Source organism: Onychostruthus taczanowskii, unplaced genomic scaffold (assembly GCF_017590055.1).
Source record: "Onychostruthus taczanowskii isolate IOZ18803 unplaced genomic scaffold, ASM1759005v1 scaffold2, whole genome shotgun sequence".
NCBI lineage: Eukaryota > Metazoa > Chordata > Aves > Passeriformes > Passeridae > Onychostruthus > Onychostruthus taczanowskii.
Window position 1 is genome coordinate 4897124 of NW_024499239.1, and position 20538 is coordinate 4917661.

General features: G+C 39.1%; 1 protein-coding gene across 3 annotated transcripts in view; it reads left to right on the forward strand.

The window, feature by feature from the left end:
• Positions 1 to 19589, forward strand: part of TEC (tec protein tyrosine kinase) — a 44178-nt gene extending 24589 nt beyond the window's left edge. For 2 of the 3 annotated variants that reach the window (XM_041402699.1, XM_041402698.1), the window contains exons 3-18: positions 4933 to 5034; positions 6039 to 6120; positions 7648 to 7776; positions 9157 to 9197; positions 9642 to 9823; positions 10760 to 10825; positions 12572 to 12626; positions 12790 to 12869; positions 13402 to 13535; positions 14363 to 14437; positions 15129 to 15300; positions 15463 to 15679; positions 16201 to 16265; positions 17220 to 17338; positions 17668 to 17825; positions 18496 to 19589. In XM_041402699.1, coding sequence (XP_041258633.1) covers positions 4933 to 5034; positions 6039 to 6120; positions 7648 to 7776; positions 9157 to 9197; positions 9642 to 9823; positions 10760 to 10825; positions 12572 to 12626; positions 12790 to 12869; positions 13402 to 13535; positions 14363 to 14437; positions 15129 to 15300; positions 15463 to 15679; positions 16201 to 16265; positions 17220 to 17338; positions 17668 to 17825; positions 18496 to 18573 — 1755 coding nt within the window. In that variant the 3' untranslated portion in view covers positions 18574 to 19589. The remainder of the gene's footprint in view (positions 1 to 4932; positions 5035 to 6038; positions 6121 to 7647; positions 7777 to 9156; positions 9198 to 9641; positions 9824 to 10759; positions 10826 to 12571; positions 12627 to 12789; positions 12870 to 13401; positions 13536 to 14362; positions 14438 to 15128; positions 15301 to 15462; positions 15680 to 16200; positions 16266 to 17219; positions 17339 to 17667; positions 17826 to 18495) is intronic. The other variant, XM_041402700.1, reaches the window with a different exon arrangement.
• Positions 19590 to 20538: the final 949 nt, after the last annotated feature.

Sequence of the window (20538 nt, forward strand, 5' to 3'; positions counted from 1 at the left end):
GAACCTGAAGAAGTAGAGCAGTTACTTTGCCAGCTGAAGGGTTGTAGGTTATTTAAGGCCTGATATGAATGGAGACCTGGCTGATTTATTACTTTTATGAGTTTGCAACAATAGATCATAACTGCAGTTGTGCAGGTTTTAATGTCTGCCTCTCCATTGCAGAAGAAGAGTAAATTAATTAGATTAATTACAGATAATGCACTGTGGTCGTGGTTAGGAAGTTGTATCAGAGCTATGGCAGAGAATTTATTTGTGTGCTTTTCAGTCTCTCCAGTGCTGGTCATTGACATCTGCTGAGCAGCCAGGCCATGGAAATGGATTCTCAGTTTCTTAATCTGCAAGACAGGGTTTGAAACTTTCTTCTTCTTAATTATATCTGTATTTTTCCCCCTTTAAATTCTACCTTGCAGATGGATATTGGATCAGGTCAGACTAGATCAGAATAGTAATCACCTTTGGCATGAAAATCACCTTTCACTTTTCCTATCAATTCTAGCCATTTTCAAAAGGTAAATAAAAATACTTGATACTCACTTTTCTTAATAAGTTAAAAATATAATTGAAAGGCAAAGGACATTCTTCAATGTATTTGACACACTGGAAAATATAGGAATAGAAAATGTGGCCACTTGACACCTAGCTATGGTAATTATATTTTCATAATTTGTAATTGCTTGCCTCAAGAGGGAACTGCAGAAGTGTCCAGTCAGTGCATTTATTAATAAATGGCAAAACTGTTAAAAGAAACAAAACCCAAAAACCAGACCTCCCTCCCCGCAAAGAATCCAAAAATGAAAATACCCGTACATTTGGCTCTGGAGCATATTCTATCAGAGCAGCTGGCTGTAGGCAGTGTTGGCTTAGCCAGGCTTTTTGTGGTTTTGCAAAGTTGAAGAGGCAGTCCATAAAAGGAGATAGAAGTAGTGCTGTGATGTGCTACACTTGTGAGAACACAAGCTCCATGGGTCACATGCTGACGACCTCAGGATTTCCTATATGGGGGTAGGCATGGAAGAAAGAAATAATATGTGTATCAAGGAAAGAGAGAAAGAGCATGGGGAAGACAAAAATCAAGATATTTCTTGCAAGCTGGGCTGACTTATGCATGTTTTCATTGAGGCTTTCCCCCCCTCCCCCAAATCTAGTGTCCTTTGTATTGTTCAACACCCCCGCATACACACATACTTCTGTAGGGGTAAACAGTGCAAAGAGGAAATACGCTGAATAAATATTTTCATCTGATAGTGAGAATATGGGCTTCTGAAGCTGTAAAGCCTCTGTATTTAGCAGAGGAGTAATTCCAAATGTACAGTGGATCAGCTGTTTGTATGCTTATCTAACACTTGGGTATTTCTTGTCTTACTGTGTTCTAAGATTATTTTTTTAAGGAATTGTGTAATCCTGTATTTGTTCTGTATCTGACAACATAGGTCTAGTGTTATGACTGCTTCATATTACTGTTTAATATGCTAAAATAAAGAGGAATACCTTATTCTTTTGAGATTGTATGGAAACAAGACTTGGCCATACCCATTGTGAGCAAGGATCAGGACTTCTAAAACTCTGAATCAATATTTTGGAACATAAGTAAATATGAAATATGTATGGCATTTTGAAAATCTTTGTTTATATAGTTTCTGTATAGTCACTTCCCTTTTGTTATTTTCAGAAAGAAGATAAATTAAAAAAGAAAACGCACACCAAAACCCCAACCTTTAGTGTGACTTTGTAGCACATATTTTACCTATTTTAGGTTTTCCTTATTGGGATTTAGTATTTTATACCTTTATTACTGTTCTAACCATATTTGCTTCTATAGGCCTCCCTCTAAAGGCATATATCTATCTTTAGTAAAGGAGCAGACCAGGTTTGATAGATCCCTTTGTTTCACTGACCTGTGATTCTTCCAAATCCTGCTTGAGTACTTGTATCCCATTCAGAGAGCATGAATGTTCTGATGAAATACTGCTACTTCTACCATAAATTCTATCTTTTTCTACTTTGTTAGCCATCTTCCACATAAAGAAAAAGAATATCTAAAAATGTCCCTCTGCTTCCTACACTTCAACATTGCATAATTAGCCATTGCACTAGTTTTGTCTCTTTGTAGCTTTTCTTGTTGGAAAGAGTGGCTATGGTTGAATTTCTCAGGGCTGGCTCATGCCCACATCTCTACTTCCCAACTGCTTCAGGGCTTGAGCTCTGCCTTGATTCTGCATTCCATGTCTGCTGTACAGGTGTAGAGCTTGTAGAACCCCCACTTGCCTGGAGAATAAATGCAACACAGTTATGGTATGCAAGATGCCCTATTATTATAAAGGAAAATCATTTAGGTAGGGAAGACAGAGAATTGCAGTGGTCTCTTTAGCATTTTTCTTGAGTCATTCTTTCCTGCTTCTGTGCACCATAGTTTATATGATGAGTAAAGGTCAGCTAAAACAGAGCTGCACACTTGGCATTAATAACTGCTGCTTCTGATGTGATCTGAAAATGTCTTGAGCAGTAGGTTTTGTTTTTAATTTCACATATGCAAGGAGGGTTTTAAATCTATAAAATATGCAAGAACAGAAGAATCTTCCCTGACATTAGGTTTAATAAGTTGTATTGCCTTGTAAGGTGGGTCAGCTTTGTGTTAGCTTAATTTAGCATCTTGTGATAAAGCAAACGGTGCCACCCTAAATCAAGAAAGAATACAAAGGTGTGACTTAGGAAATACAATTACTAGAATGAAGTGCTGTACACCAGGGGATTTCCTTTATGTTTTTCCCCCAAATGTTAGCTGGCTATCTAGTTGGATTCCTGTCCTTTGTCCTCCTATCAGTGTCCTCTGAGTGAGCTCCCTGAATGCCAGAATTGGCATGAAAATCTCAGCCCAGAGGGAGGGTGATCCAAGATAAAACAATAGTGTGTTCCTCTAAGGGATTTCTGTGATTCTGGACACAAAAACTCCCTCCAATGTGTATTTTCTGTCTGTCCTGCAACCTCAGTTAACCAGCAGGTAGGATCCAAGCAGTAGGAGCACCCCTCTGGACGCAGGAAGCAGGGTAGATAAGTTACAGGAGTGGTGTTTCTTCTTCTTTGCCTGTTGTTGTGCAAAAAAGACATCTGGAGAGGTGTCTTCAGCACAATTGTGTGGGCTGTTGAATTCTGGGGTTCATGAAAAGGCTGATCTTGTTTGGACCCTCCTGTTCTGCCTTGGCTAACCTGGCATCCCTGAAACTGCTGGGTCAGCCACACAGTGACAAGGGGAGGGAGAGGCAGTACTGCCTGCTCTGCCAAATGGTGTGGATTTCAGTAACAACTTTTGGCTTTTGCACGAACTTTAGGGAGTCAATGTTCAAGTATGGGGATACCATAGAATAGCCTGAGTTTGGAAGTGACCAACATAAAATAAACAAAAAACTTAAAATGATTTTTTGGTTAAAAAAATCCAAGGTTTCATACTTAGTACAAAATTATTTTTCAGCGTTACTTGATAAATCTTTGTAGTACAACTCATGGTAATGTTTATGATTTACTTTTTCTTTGTGGTTGAAGTGCCTAATTTCCCCATACATTCCCCCTTAAAAAACCTACCTCTCTTGTGTGTTGGTTTTTCTGGTAACAAATAGCTGTTGTAACTTTATCTGAACTTATCCCTTGTCATTCTTCCTGATGCTGACCATGATGTACATGAATTCTTTATGCATGTTTTCTCTGCACTAATCTATGTAAGACTCAGAATGCTAAATGCATTTTAAGTGCCGATGAAACTTCATGGGTAATTAACTGTAGTGTTTCTAGGGTGATGGATCATAACTGCTGTATTTGAAATTCTTCTTTTCTTCTGCATACAAGACTGTGTTTTCAATTGCTTGTGATTGTACCAGACTTCTGCTATTCGGGCTAAAATTTCCATCCCCAAGAGAGGAGCTGAGTAAGGATTGGCATATCTCAAAGAATTCAGTAATTGCTAATTATTTCCACATTGTGTGAACAGTGTCAGTCTTTCATAAGATGTACTCTGGACTGGATGTTCTGGATGTGCTTGGGAAATCAATTTTTTTGATGTGTATTAATTCAGTACCAGCCATGAGCTGTTACTGCTTTTGTTTTGTTCTGGATTCCAGTAGAAACTTCCTCTCCTATTAGAGATTTGGTTGTCCCAAAAGTGAGAGATGGCACTATACAGTCCTCCTGTGGATTTCAGGGCAGACCAAAGCCCAGTACGCCTGCCTCTCATTATCAGCTGTTCTTCCAAGGGGCTGCCTCTCCAGAGTGTTGAACTACACTGTCATTCCATGCACTGTGCAGCACCTGCTGAGCACCTGTGCCTTCTTTAAAATGCTCATCATTATCAGTGTAGGTGACTAAATCTCAGATTTAGTCTGTGCTTTTGACTTTGCTTCTCTGGGATTCTGCTAGCCTTGTTCAAAGAAGTTTCTTCAGTACAGACCCCACTTTGGTCCAGGGTTACACCTGTATCTTCTGCCTTCTGTCTCATCAGGGACTTGTGTTGCCTGTGTAGCATCCAAATTTCTCTGGAACCTTAGTGGAACACCGCAGAAGCCTCCAAATGCTGGAGCACTTCAGCAACAGAACAAGGAAGCAGATGAGATTATACCAGTTTTCATCATAAACTCAGCAAGGGGGAAGCACTTCTTTTTTTCTCAAGTTATTTTTTGTAAAGAAGAGTATATCAAGCCTACAATTACATCTGATAGGAAATTTTCTATATAAGGAATTGGTACTTTCACTAAGCAAATTTACTGTATTTTCGCAAGTGCAGATCTTTATACTCTCAGTTTTCAAACAACTTCTCCAGCTGAAGTCACACAAAGTGAAATCACTATTATAAATGGGAAAGAAATCAAGATGTCTCTGCTGAAAAAAGGAAATAATTAGATAAATTGGTTATCTTTTTACAAATGTTTTCTTTCTTTTCTCTTATAGAAAAAGTACAGAAAAGGATCTGTGGATATTTCAAGGATTAAATGTGTAGAAGTTGTAAAAAATGATGGTATTATTCCATGTCAAAATAAATACCCTTTTCAGGTATGTTTTTAAAATAGAAAATACATAAAGTGCTCTTTTCAACAACACCAAGTCATTTGGACATAACTGCCCTTAAAATTACTGTAAATAACGAGACCATTCTCTATCTCTTGGGCTGGTGGGAGGTAATTCAGGATCAGTGGTTAAAACACTCCCCTGCAAGCTCTGCTGCAGTCCCTTCCCTTGGGAGTTGGGCCGCAGACACTTGGTTGTTTTCTTTTCCTCGCCCTCTCAGCTTGAATTTTGACTGGAAACTGCCCTGCCCTGTTCTTTTGCTGGAACAAGTGAGCTGACAGCCCAATTTCCCTGTCTTCATTCTTTTACATGAAATTAAATCTAATTGCCATGAAATTATATAGCAATAAGAAAATCAAAATAGAAGTGGTTGCTTTTTTATTTTGCCCTGTTTAATTGTGAATTGAATAGAAATGAAAACAGAAAACAAAGTTCTTAGAGGGGAAAAAGAAAAATGTGGGGGTTGGATGCTTACTATTCCCTCCTTTCTATAGAGGGAATGGTTGGAGTGAGGAGGAATTCCACACCTGGAGAGGGGCAGCAGTGACTCTGATCCATTTTTGCCACAGCAGTACTCTTTTTCTGCCAATTCAAGCAGTGGAGAAGTAAAAAAGAGTCACTCCAGAGCATTACTGAATCAGATGGAGAATGTCTGGTTACAAAGTAGCTTTCATTCATTAAATTGAACTGCTTTCAGAAAAGAACACAGTGAAGAATGAACAAAGCAAAGCGTGAAGCAAGCATTTTAAGGAATGCTGACAAGATAATACACCATTACAAAATTCTTTCTAATTCTCCTGAAAACATAATATCTGAATAATACACCTTAATAACCTTTTCCAATTTCTGCATTTTGTGCCTGAATACACCAATTTTGCCAAGTGTAACAGTCATTTGTCTTCAACAGTCATGTGTTCTGTTTCTTTAGGAAGAAATGAATTAACATAATGAAGTGAATGTATTTTGATTATTTCTTTTCTCCTCTCCAGGTTGTATATGATGCTAACACACTTTATATTTTTGCACCGAGTGCACAAAGCCGGGATCAGTGGGTGAGGAACCTGAAAGAAGGTAATGGGAACTGCTTGTACTTAAACCCTAACATAGGCAGATAGCTTTGCTTGAGCTGTCTGCATGGATTGGAGTTAACTTGGTGCCGTGTTTTGGATTTGTGGCCAAAACAGTGTTAAAAACATTTCAGTGTTGTGCTTGCTGCTGAGCAGTGCTTGCACAGCATGGAGGATTTGCCTCTTTCCTTCTCTGCCCCCACTGACTGGAGGTGGACAAGAGGCTGGGAGGTGACACAGCCAGGACAGCAGAGCTGGACTGGCCAAAGGGATATTCCATATAGAGTTGAGCTCAGCAATGAAAACCAGGATAGAGGAAGACAGGGATTAGGGGGTTTTCCTTCCCTATTGGCTGCTGCACAGGGGCTGGCTGGGCACTGGTCTGCTTGTGGGAGATGGTGAGTGATTTACTTTACATTACTTCTGGGTTCTTTTTTTCTCTCTTTTGGTTATTAAACTGTTTTTATCTGAAGCCAAAAGTTTTTTTATCTCTTGTTCTTTCTATTCCTTCCCCCATCCCACTGGGTTGTGGGAGTGGGTGAGTGCCTGCATGGGTGCTTAGCTGCTGGCTAGCATCAACCCACAACAAATTACAAAAATGAAATAGTAGAGTTTCTGCTGTTTATGTCTACCAATTTTAATTTTTATTGGGCCAGCTCATTACTTGCATACACAGGGTGTGGTAGCAGGTACTGAGAGCCTCAAATACTCAAACTGATCTAGTTTGATTTTGTGAAGTGCAGCTGCAGTCAGAATTTGACTCTGCTTTTGCACAATGAGTTAAAAAGTTTATCCAAGCTAGCTGATGGCATCACTGGAAAGTTTTGTTTGGATCTAGCTAGACAACATTGTGGGCCTTAAGCTGATGTAAAATGATAGGAGGTATCTCTGCTGAGATGTGGTCAGATAGTTGCTTTCACAGTGAGTAAAAGTGTTTTTTAAATTTGCCTCTTAATGCCCTCTCTCACCATCAGGTGCTTACATTAATTACAGGTGGTCTGTAAAGTAATAAGAAATTATTTCTGGGCTGGGGTCAGAGGGCAAGGAGTGACCTCTGAAACTCAGCAAGTCCATAGCATGGGGGAAGGAGCCTTCCAGGCCAAAATGATGAATTGTGCCACAGAATAGAGACAAATATCAGCTGTCTTTCCCTCCAGAACACTGTTTGTAGATGAATTTGAGTCACTTGCAACAGCAACAAAGAGCTCCCAAAGCCTACACAGCTGCCTGACTGATGCCAGTGGTGCAGGGTCTCCTGTCAGTGATGCACCAAACCCCTGCCAGGATGGTTGATGTAGGGGGGGAGTATGGCATACCCATCTGGAATAAAGTTATTACCTTAAATATGTTCTCTGTGGTTGTTTTGTCACCTCCATGTAAACATGCAAGAAGAGAAGCTATGCTGAAGTAAGGGCAAGCAAAGATTATGCCTCATGTCAAAGATATTGTAATATGTATTAAAAATTACCCTCTTGCAGACCTTTTTTTTTTTTTTGGTATCTTTCAATATATGCTCCTTTGTTTCTTGTAGAAATAAAGAACAACAGCAATATAATGGTAAAATATCATCCTAAATTCTGGACAGAGGGAATTTATCAGTGCTGTAGGCAGACAGAAAAATTAGCACCTGGCTGTGAAAGATATAGTCTTTTTGAAAACAGTAAGTACATATGTTTTCCTATGAAGTTCTTCTGGTATATTTTTCTGCTTTTTTGTATGATTCTGTCATCACACCTGAATGCCCTGGGTATTAGGCAAATTTATAGAGCAGAGTCAATCATTGATACTGTGCCTAAAGTAAGACAAAAATATTTACCAAGCATTCTTGGTGGAAAATAGAAAAGCCAGCAAAATGTCCTTGCAAAAAAGAAAAAAGTTTAGGTAAATCTGAAAGGAATTATTGAAGTTGCTGAATTTCATTTGGTTTTTTTCTCCCATCTGAAACTTATTTGACCAAGTGTTCCCCTTAGACTGAGGATAAAACCTTATGGCAAAAAGATTCTGCTACAAATCTTGCCAGCTCTTCAGTTATTTATTAAAACCTCTGGATATCCATGTGAAAGAATAATAACTGCATTGCATTCAGTGTTCCTACACCTAGTTAAAAATGGTACAAGAAGGTTTAATATATTTACAGACACTGGATTGAATTTCCTCAGAGGTTTGTAAGTGTCCCTGTGCTGAACTGGGATGAGCTGTGCCTTCTTCCAGCCTCCAGATTGCAGGTTCTGCTGATTCAGCAGTGGAGGCTCCAGCATGCACTGCTGTGGCACTGCAATATTGTCCAGCAAAGGAGCTAGTAATGATCAGTCCTTGATTTAAGAAAAATTCTGTAGTAGGGAAAGAAATTGAGCCATTGCTTATCTCCCAGTTAAATCTGTGGCACCAATGATTTCTTATGTCTGCACAGGCAGTCAGGGGGACCTGGGGATTTAGTGGCATTAGAAGACTTGCAGAATAAACAGGGGCTCATGGCTGATCTGATTCAGCAAAGTGAAAAGCATGACCTATAGCTCAACCTTTTAAATGTGTGAAAAAATTAGTGCAGGAGAAAAGTAGTTTTGGATCTCAGGGATGTAATAAGAAAATACATACAACTGTTATGCATTATTTAGCAAGGCATGGTTCAGGGGCTTATGTTTTTTAAAAGGGCAGGTGTTGATACTAACAGACTTTTAGATTATCATGCTGACAAGAACACAGCTTCATTTTCTTATGCCTTTTTTATCTCTATCCTTTTTTTATTTCTCATATTTTTTAGCATCTGAGGGCTGGTTCAGAGCTCTCTGTGGCATGCTCTAGTGTGGCACAGATGTTGCCAAATCTGTGGTCAATGTAACTGCTGGCTAATTTAGAATAGTTTTGCAAGAATATTTAGTTATTTTTCCTATAGCTTAATTGGAATTGTCTTTGCTTTCTGAATTTCTAAGCCATACTGAAGGCTTGTTCAAGCCTGATCTGAAATGTAAACCTTTTATTTAGTTTTAAAGTTTATAGCTAAATAAATAGGCACAAATCCTCTCCTGTGCTTTGTTTCTAGATGTAATGAGATTGTCCTCCTCAATGCCAGAAAAAAGTGCGGTAGGTAGAATCGTTAAAATATTGAACAAATAATTACTGCTTTTTGAAAAAGTGTTTACATTTCTCAAAATACTTGCTGTATCTGGAGCAAAGGTCAGTTTCTGGATGCATCAGTGGGCATCATGTTCTATCTCAGGGTGAAAAAATCCCACTGAAATTTAGCTACATCTGTTAGCTGTATCTGTACTGCTGGTGGAAAATGCTGGCAAAAAGCAAATGCCAGCCAGCTTTGCTCTTTAGTGGCAGCTGCAGGGCTGCAGCACAAACCAGCCCCATGGATGGCACCTGCGTGGTTTGCCTCCCCAGAGCCCAGCTGCCCCCCAGGCCACCACAGGACTAGCCCAGCTTTTGCCTCCAGGATGCACTGGGGTGATGGCAAGGGTGAATGGGCGGGAAGGTGGAGCAGCGTGGGATGATAATTGAATAATGTGGTGTTGTTTTCAGCGAAGGCCTCCTCCACCTGCTCCTCCAGTTGAAGAAAATGGAAATGAAGAGGAGGAGATAGTGGTAGCAATGTATGACTTTGAACCTACAGAACACCATGATTTAAGATTAGAGAAAGGTGAAGAATATACAGTGATTGAGAAGAATGACATCCATTGGTGGAGGGCAAAAGACAAATATGGGTAAGAATTAGCTCCTGATTTTTTATCATAAAGTTTATCAGTCTATTTTCATATTGTAGAAGTTCATATTGACTATGTGTCAGCAAATAACTGCATTAGACCCTACATTAGGCCCAGGCTCTGAAATCTCATCCATATATTCTCATGCAGAAGCCAATTTTTAAAAGGGTACTCCATAGATGGATTGTGGGACCCAAGTGCAAAGACAGTTGCAGAACTGGAAGCCTTTCCAATTGTGTTTACTTTCCAATTTTATAGTTCCCCAATTAAAGACCCAGCCATCCTTTAAAACCTCGCTAGACTGGTAAAGTATTCCCACTTCCCTGGGGAACGTCTCATTAGGGAGCAATATGGTTAACATTTAGCTCAGCAGACTCTAACTTCCAGACTTGAATAATCATCATTTTACTTAATAGCTGGATCATTAGGGACAATCTTTGAATAAGTTGAGAGAGAATTGCAGTGAGATACTGTAATGACTACAACTTCACATTCCCTGTATTAGAATTTTCCCTGCGGTTTCAAAGATGAAAGTTTTCATATTTCAATATTTATCAGGTTCCTGTTGCCATATGTTATGGTAATTGTGAGTTATCAGGCTGTGCCAGGCTCCACACATATTTCCCCTGACTGACTGGGACTTCTGAGTGCAGAACAGTGACGGAGCAGCAGAAGGTTACTCACTCTCCTTCATCCCTTCTGCTGCTTTCCTTGGACACTTCTGCTGGCCGTGACACTTTTCTAGGGCTGCTGAAAGTCAGTGTGAACTGATGATGCAGAAAATTAGTTTCTGAATAATCAGTAGTAGAGTGGGTGGGTCAGTAATTAATAAATTACATTGAGAGACCTCTAGCAATTAGCAGAATGAAACAAGTGTCTTCTAGGCGTGCAATTTTACATGTTTTCACTCAGATGATATATTATATATTTTTTTAGAAAACAAGGATATATTCCAAGCAACTATGTAACAGGAAAGAAGTCCAACAACCTTGATCAATATGAGTAAGTGAATGCTTGAATTAAAATCTGGAATATCATGAAATAAAACCTATTCTTCAAGAATGACAATGTATTTTTAGCATTTTGAAAGCAACTGTTCACATACGGTAGCACCTAGAGGTTAAACTTAAACAACTGAAATAGGCATATATTTTTTTTTCAGATTCTCCTCATTGATTCTGTTGGAATTTATAATGTAGAGTCAAGACAGCGAGACAGCCATCAGCATGTACTGTTTAGGCTATCAAGGTTAAAGCAAAAATCTCCTCTTAATTCTCTGGTAGACAAAGGGAGACTTTGAAGGAAATGTACCCATTTTAAGTGTGCTAAATGTTGTTTTAATAGTAAAGTGACAAGTCTGTCCAAAGTATGTAGCAGTAAACAGTAGAGGAGAAAACAATAGAAGTCACTCCAAATAAACATAAAATACTGGATATTTTGGAAGCTCTAGTTTTCAAGAAAATATGTAATTCAATGCTTTTCAGATTTCAATGTAACTTAACAGCTATAAATGTCTAGTTTTTTGGTTTTTTTTTTTAATAGTTTTTCCAGTTGATATTTAATTACAGAGTACTTATTTAGGAACATCAGAGTAAAATTTAACATGATAGTCTCCAAACCTGTTCTTGATGATCAAACATCATTATAGGATAAACTGTTATGCCTGAGAATTTAAGACACATTTCATGTGATAAAATTGAGCTGTAAGAAAATAATGAATAAAACCAAATTTCAAAGCTGTGTTAGTAGCTCCAAAACTTTACTCTCAGCTACATATGGTTCCTACTTGCCATGGTTTGACAGAAGAATTTCATCTGGGATTTTGCCCTTAGCTTGACTAGAGGGAATTCTTTGTTGCTTTCTCATCTTAGAAACTCTTGCTAAGAGCTCTGCTCAGCTCTGGGCTGGGCTGCAGGGCTGGCAGAAAGGGAAGGAAGGAACTGGACTGCCTTATCTGGTCCAGCCACTTTGTGCTTTTACCACCTTGGGGCCAAACTTCTGAGTCTCTGCGCAGTCCAGGGAGCATTACTCCAGGTCATGTACCAACTGCAAGAAACCACTGTCTCCTGAACATGCAGCATCTGATTAAAGGCTGCCGTGCCACTTCCCTGCTTGGTTACTGAAATAACAGCATAGCTCAAAACAACTGCTCCACACCATTTGCAAATGCCTGGTTTTCCTTTTTTTTTTTTTTTATTATTCTCTGTGACTGGCTGACCTGCCAGGTGCTTCTGTGGCTGCTTTAACCTGCCCATGCAGCACAGAGCTCAGAGATGTGCAGCCATGACCCTTAATTCAGAGTTTCAGCCTCCCCTTTGCTAGGTGGGTGCTCCCTGGGAGCCCAGAGGAATGGAGATACTGCATGGCAGAGCAGTCTGACACAGCTCCACGGGTGGTTTGACTGGTGTGCAGGCAGCTGCTTCCCCAGGGCTGCCAGCCTTCCCCTTGGGCTGCTCTTCACAACAACTACTGCCACTGTGTTTGACAAGTGTTTTTTCCAAAAACTTACATCAGTTCCCTGAGTTTTATGGGCTTTTGTGGGATCTCCATGGATTTGTTTCAGAACTTTTTTATGGGACAACTGCATAGTGTAGCAGAGACTGATTTTTGCATGTTATCAAAGGTTCAATTCTTGATCTTCTTCTATCATAAAATTGTTTTATCTCTAGCTTCATAATAGTTTGCTTAAAGCATTTTAGGTAAATCATGCACCTTGGGGAAGTTTTATTTACTTATGTTGTGTTGCAGGTGGTACAGCCGAAACCTGAACAGAAGCAAGGCAGAGCAGCTCCTCAGAAATGAGGTGAGCACATCAGCCTTACAGTATCGACTGTGAAATTCACTTTAAGTAGCTTCTTTAGTTAAAGCACAGGCTTATTTTGGCAAGTGCATGTCCTGGAACCAAGTGATAGAATCATGTAGCTTAAAACCACTTGCTCAAAACTGTCAATGTGCTTGTGTTTTAGGATAAAGAAGGTGGTTTTGTGGTGAGAGATTCCAGTCAGCCTGGCCTGTATACTGTTTCCCTTTACACAAAATTTGGAGGGTGAGTTTCTGTGGCTTCTCTGCACACCTTGTCTTGTCTGAATCCATTTGTATCTGTATCCAAATGCATTGGCTGGGGGAAAGCCAGGAGAAGGCTCAATAAAGGAACAAGGGCTGCTGTGGTAGAAAAGGCGGGTGACTAAAACAAATTTCTCAGCTCCATGGTTAGTTCCCATTTGGTTTAATCCAGCGTAGACCTTAACCCCCACCCACAGGAGGAGGTTTTGCTCTCCCACTCCATTTGGTCTCTTCTCTCTTGCCAGCCTGTATGTGTGAGCTGGACTGGGGAACTCACTGGGCTGAAAATTACCTTTTCTGGGTTAATCTTCAACTTGGTTTGAGAACTGAGGTGCAGGCAAGTTGCCAGGGCTTAGGATATTTGCTATTCAAGCCATTCCCAAAGCATATGGTACTCTGCAGCTGTGCTGGCACTTTCAGTTTACTTATTCCTTGTAAATGTGCTCCTCTTAAAAAAATCACCACAAACGACATGATAATATTACAAATTGTTATTGTTGTTATTTTTTTTCCAGGGAAGGTTCATCAGGAATAAGACACTATCATATAAAGGAAACAGTGACATCACCAAAACAGTACTACCTCGCAGAAAAACATCTCTTTAACTCCATTCCAGAAATAATTGAATATCACAGCCATAATGCAGCAGGTAGATGGATTGGATTCTTTCTATCCCTGAAGGTTGATTTGAAAAGGAATTTGAGGCATTTTATTGTTTTAATGAAATTTTGGGGGGTTTTGTGGATCCTTCCTTTTCAGGGAAGCCACGAAACACTGCAGTTCCACATTATTTCAATAGAGGCAGTAATTTGAAAGGTTTTGTGCATGTATATATATATATACATATATATTTATATATATATCTATGATGTATAAAATGTTACTTTCCCAGAGTAACAGAAGAATAGTTGTATCAAGTCAGGAAGAATTGTCCCCTTAGCTCCACATAGTGCTTCTATCAGCTGCCTGTAACCCACAGTAGATGGATAGTGATGGTACTTCCCCAGAACACACTCCAGGTCTTACCTTTTTACTTGCTGGTCACTGCCATTTGAAATAATCTAACCTTCCCATATAGCAAACAGTTGAGGAGAACAATAATTTGTTGTTTAGAAAATCCCGACTCCAGATTCATGGCTGATGCTAGTCTCTGCCCCCTGTATGATGGAATGGGGAGAGGATAGGGATGGGGTTTAAGGCACAGATACTAATACTTATTTTTTCCAAGTCTGGTCTGTGCACAAATCTCACTCAAGAACTATAATTTCCAGATCTTTACATCAAACTCAGATGGCCCAGCATTTCCTGATGACATCCTGAAAATCACACCCCAAAAACATACTCCTGCTTTTCATTTATTATAACTGATTTTTCTACATATTCTTAATTGGAGTCTGTAGTGAACAAGAGGCTGAGTTGCTGCCTGGTGCTGTTTCTGAAGTAAACTGTGTCTCTTGAATTATCATTGAACCTCAGGTCTCGTTACCAGGCTGCGTTACCCAGTGACCCCAAAGCGGACGACAGCACCAACAACGGCAGGATTCAGCTATGGTGATTGCCTGTTATGTTCATCTACACTTATTCTAATGATTTTGTGTATGCTGAGGTGCTACAATACTTCCTAGAAGTTTTGGAAAGGTCTGATTCTGTGCTGTGATTTGCTGTATGAACTCACACTGGTCCATGCTGTACTTTCAAGACACTTGCAGAGGCACCACGTGCCACTGGTGCTCCAGCAAAATTTGGTATTTTCCTCCATGCTTTCTGCTATGGCTATCTTGAGCTCTGCCTTATTAGAGGGCTGTGCTTTTGGTTCCTTCATTAGTCTCCAGACTTCTGACTCAAACTTGACCCTTTGATCTTTGTTGAGGGGTTACCGTTTTAAAATGTAAATTTAGAATAGCCATTTTTCATGCTTGGTGATGTGAGCAATTTCTATGTGTTGGCACAACTTTGTGGTGCCATTCTGTTGAAATCAAATCTGATAATATCAGTACGTAATTACTGGCCTTAGCAAAGTTTGAATTTTGACTTCTGTGTTAGTCAGGAGTTGCTTAAAGGTCATGTCCATCTAAAAGTTTGTTTTGTGATGTACTGAAGTGTTCAGATTTCAAGTTAATTCTCAGAAATTTTCTACCTAAATTCCTTAATTTGCTATTAGTCCAGTTTCTCTTTCCTCTTCCTTATCGTCTACCAGGTCAGTAGGTTCCTTAACTGTTTGTTAACTTGTTTTGTTTTGTAGAGAAATGGGAGATCAACCCCTCAGAACTGACATTCATGAGGGAGCTGGGGAGCGGTCTGTTTGGTGTGGTGCGCCTCGGGAAGTGGAGGGCACAGTACAAGGTGGCCATCAAGGCAATTCGGGAAGGTGCCATGTATGAAGAGGACTTCATTGAAGAAGCTAAAGTAATGATGTGAGTTGTGTGGTTAGCACTTTGATCTCCAGTCCTAGGCCTCTGATGCTGTATACTGATGATAAATAAACACTGGGGGAGGTGTTATTTCTGCAGTTTTGTGTGCTGGAGAACTAGCATTGGGTGGAGGAAGTAATAACAACATGATCTCAATCTTTTCAGGAAGCTAACACATCCTAAACTAGTTCAGCTGTATGGCGTGTGCACACAACAGAGGCCCATTTACATCGTGACAGAGTTCATGGAGCATGGCTGCCTTCTCAATTACCTGAGACAAAAACGGGGAGTTTTGAGTAAAGACACTCTGCTTACTATGTGCCAGGATGTATGTGAGGGAATGGAGTACCTGGAGAGGAACAGCTTTATCCACAGAGACCTGGTAACATCCCATTAGGCAATACACTCCTCTCTGAAATTTTTATTTTTGGAACGGTCTGTTTGTTTACAACTGCTTCTGTTCTTGCAGAAAATTGAATGGACGAAGTTGGCTCTTTATGGTTTAGTCAAGTCTCTAAAACTGCTCTGTACAGAAAATCTTGAGAGATTTTCCTCTCTCAAGAAAAAGAAATAAAATCTCTCTGAAAAGTTTATAAATAGTAGCAATTTGTGCTAATATAACAGCCTATCTCCTTTCTGTATTTGTGCAATTTTCACCACACATTAATCCCTTGAGATGATAATTTTTTCCTGGCGATCTTTTACACAGTAGTGTAGTTGTGAAAATGGTACTATCAAGAGGAGATGCACATGTACTTTTTATAATGATAATACACCACTGAATGTGGTAAATGGCTTAATTTGCTAAGCAATGAATAAAAAGACATTATTATGATAAGACTGCTGTAATTTGTCTGCAAGAGACTCCAATTTTTCATCCAGCTCTAACCATTCCCATTGCAGGCTGCCAGGAACTGCTTGGTGAGTGACTCAGGAGTGGTCAAAGTCTCGGATTTTGGAATGACAAGGTATGTGTGAGTGTGCAAAGACATTTATGGAGATTTGGAAAAATTCACCTAAGCCTTGTACTAAGCCCAAAGGCAACACAGACCAAGTAAAATTGCATACAAAAATTACCTTTTTTGACTTCTTTATGAAACAGTCTTCGATGGGGTTTATTTTGCCTTTCTCTTTTCTAGTTTTATGTTTGCTTGTTCTGTGTTGATTTCCTTACTCATTTAAACAAAAGACAGAGTTTGAGCTTCAGAGAGCAGAGCTGCTGCAGAGATAATAGTTAAACTGTATTTTATTAAATAGATGTTAGAAAGAGGCTGTTCAGTGAGTTTGGGATTCTCTTGGGATAGAAGGTTCAGAGTTGTGGTAGCTGAAGGGCTGGGAGATGCTGAGATCTGGAGGGGGGTTAATTTCCTGCCCTTGTTAGCGCCTGCGTGGGTGATGTGTTGGTGAGGCAGTGGTGGGAGCAGCTCTTCCAAGAAAGGTGTTAAAGCACCGTGGTTTGACTTTTGCCACATCTCTGTGTTGCTAAGTTTCTATGTCCCCTGACAACTGAACTCAGACTGGCTGGTGAAAAACAGAGCATGCAATTTCTGCTTTTCCCACATTTTCTCTCATATTAGAGAATTTAACTTGCAGGTGGCCTAGACCTGTGTTGTATAGCTAATAGATCACAAGAAAAGACTCTGGGGTAATATGAAAAATGAACAGAGTCATGGCTGAAGCAGTAGTACTGCCCCAGGGAAGCTATTTTTGTCTTGTGATGTTAACACCCATGGCCATTAGGTGGCAATAAGAGCTTCTAATACTCCAATCCAAAGCTAAATTAAAATTTGCAGATTTGGAGGCTGACAGAAGGATATAATGTGCATATATTTTTTTCTTCTTTTTTTTTTTTTTTTTTTTTTGTTTGGTTGGTTGGTTTTGGCGGTGTTTTTGTTTTGTTTTTTTGTGGGTTTTTTTTTTAGGTATGTCCTTGATGACCAATACACCAGTTCTTCAGGGGCTAAATTTCCTGTGAAATGGTGCCCCCCAGAAGTCTTTAATTACAGCCGATTCAGCAGCAAGTCAGATGTCTGGTCATTTGGTAAGATATTCATCATGGAAAGAAAGTGCATTTTTTATATTCTATCAGTAGCAGTTAAGCTCTGGTTATTAGGAAGGATTCAGACATCTGAGTAGAAGCTCAGAGAAGCCATTTGCCATGGTTTTATTAGTGATAAAGTTCCACAGACACATTTAGTTATGTTATTCATTAAAACACATGCGACTAGAATAACACTTTTTTGGTGATGACACATGTGAAAAGTGTCTAGATTATGGATCTCAAACTATTTATCTATCAGAAAGCCTGAGTCCAGGTCTCACAATAAACACGTGTAAGAAGTTAGTTATTTTCTTTTTTTTTTCCCCCAGGTGTTTTAATGTGGGAAGTATATACAGAAGGAAAAATGCCTTTTGAAAAAAGCTCCAACTATGAAGTGGTAACAATGGTTAGCCAAGGACATCGCTTGTATCGGCCCAAACTGGCCTGTAAGCAGATGTATGAAATGATGATGATGTGCTGGCAGGAGGTATATATTTATATATATATATATATATATATATATATTTAATTTTTTTTTTGTCTTTGAATTTAAATAAAGGTTGACCTAAAAACAGCAGTTATCTTCTCTAGAGGAGCGTTCTGAGTGTATCCAGGTCTCTCAGCTATTCATGTGCAACTGAACTGGAGCTCAGACAAGATAAAACATTGAAGAAATTTCTATGAAATAAATGAACTGTCTGATTGAGTATGTGAAGGCATTTAGTGACAAAATTAAATAATTTGTCATTTCAGAGGTCAGAAAAGAAAGTTGATATAAAAGAGGCATCTGAGAATGACACCCAAAATTCTTAGGAGCATGAACAACTTGCATTAAGAAAGACTGGAGCAGTTCATTGGGGAAGGGTGGGAATGGGGAAGAAAAATAAAAAAGGTATAAAACTATGCAAAATAATGAATTATATAAAGAGTGTAGTCCAGCAACACCTGTTTATGCCTTTTTCAAAGCATTAAGAAAAGTGTTGCTTACTGATATTAAGTGACACATCCCAAAATCCTGAATAGTAACTATTTTTACTTTTAATACCTAATGAATGCTATATTCCTCACCAAAGAACGATTATATAACTAGTAATTTATCAAAATCAACACAACTTTATTGATTTTTGATCACAGCTGTGCATGTTTTTTATTTTCAGAAACCAGAGGAACGCCCGACTTTTGAAGAGTTGCTTCATGCAATCATTGACATTGCAGAGGGTGAAGATGCTTTTTGAAAAAAGGCAACAGCAGCACAAGCAGAGAAAATCAGGCACTTCCCAGAGATATGTGGCTTCTTAGTTTCTTTTTAAGAACTTGATCCTGTAAGCTGTTGGGTGCTGATAAATAAACAATGTGGGGGACATGTAATATCTGATGCACTCCAGAACAAGGAGAGTTTTCCATGATGGGAAATGAGCACAGTACCTTCAGCAATATTAGTGATCTCTATATTTTCTCTAAAAAGTCAGCATTGCATAGCTGCAAAGTTGAGCTCTTTATGGAGAGGGAAAATGTGGCCAGAGGCCAGGAACCTCGTTTGCATTCAGTGGGTTGGGTTCATGTACATACAGTCCATGTTTTTGGGTTTCTCTACATGGGCAGTAGCATTAGTAGTGATTTGTGTGCTTGGAAATGGAAGGTGTTTATGAATGGCTTTTTACTGACACTGAAATATTTCCAGAGATTCTTCAGAAACATTGTTTTTCTTGGCTGATGGGTGTTTATCAAGACGAAATGCATCTCTTTCATTTGCACATGGTATGTTCTTACCAGCTCAGTTTAGCATAACACTCTGAAAGCTGTGCTTCATGAGCCATGATATGCTGGAGTCATTGTAAAGTTGGTTTACCAGAGACCTCCCATGCTTAGTCTTCATGTTACTAATGAAAAATAAGTCCAAGATTCAGCACAGCTGGCTGTCAGTGAACCATAGTACCATGTTTTGGATTAATTATAAAATTATTTATATGCTGTATGTACTGTAAATATATAAATTGAATGCATTTATTTATATAAAGTGGGGGGGGGGGATTGTCTTGAAATGTTCAAGCACAAATTTGTCCTTTCTTCATTTAAACACATAATTCTCTGCAGGGGGTTGTGAATGAAAGAAATTCTCGAATGTGTTTAAGAAGGGCTCTTGTTTCTGTCTGTTGTCTGCACATACAGTAATCTAACCTTTCTGTTCATAACAGAAGATATCATACTGCGTGTGTGTGTAAATAAACTGAATGTTAACTATTGTTTGGAACCAACTAATTTGTAGCCTGTCATTTGCTGTCAATGCATCGTAAGTCAGACGAATTGTTCACATGAATATGGCATTACATTAGTGCATGTATATATATAGATACATAGATATATACACTTTGGTGTGTATACATACACTCTCTCTTTGTACATATATATATGGTAGAATGAATACATATTTAAATGAATTTGGCCTTGATGAAATGTTCAGCATTACCTGAACTCTCCTTGGAAGTTACATGCCCTGTCCCCTCTGCTAACATCTCCTCAACCATACTGAAGCCTACTTCAGTTAACCTAACTTTGTAGCAGTCCATATGAGGACTATTTGTACTCCTGTTTCACTGTAGTCACTTTCTTAGTAGCTCTATTAAGTTTTTTCATTTTCTGTTGCTACTTGTGCTGTTGTGGCATGTATAATAGCAAATAGATTGCACCAAAAGTTTTTTTTTGCAATTAGTCAGAGAGAAGTAAGAGGAATTTAATTTCCAATGAAGTTATTAAGAGTAACCATAGTTAGCTTAATACATTCCATCATTCTGGCATTGGGATATTTCAGTAATCAATTTTAGAGATGTTTAGATTCCCACATTGCTTTGTTTAATATTTACCTTTATGTTCAAAAGGAGGAAGCCTCCTCTTTCTTGGAAGAAGTGCTTTCCTTTTCTCATGCTATTCTATTGAAAAGCTACAGGCTGCCAGAAAAGGTTCAAATGCCTATTTCCTTCATTGCAAAGTCTCAGAAGATTATTCCAGCCATGCAAACCAACCTGTCAAATTGCTGAGTCCAAAACCACTCTCCAATCCATACCAACAGCAAGCACTGTTGAAAGGGAAAATCTAGGGGTTTCTACTCTACCTAGTAGAAAAAGTAGTGGAAAAAGCAATGTGGAACATGTAAGGTAAGCCAGGTACATCTTTCCTTCCCTAACTGCTCCTTTGAACCCCAC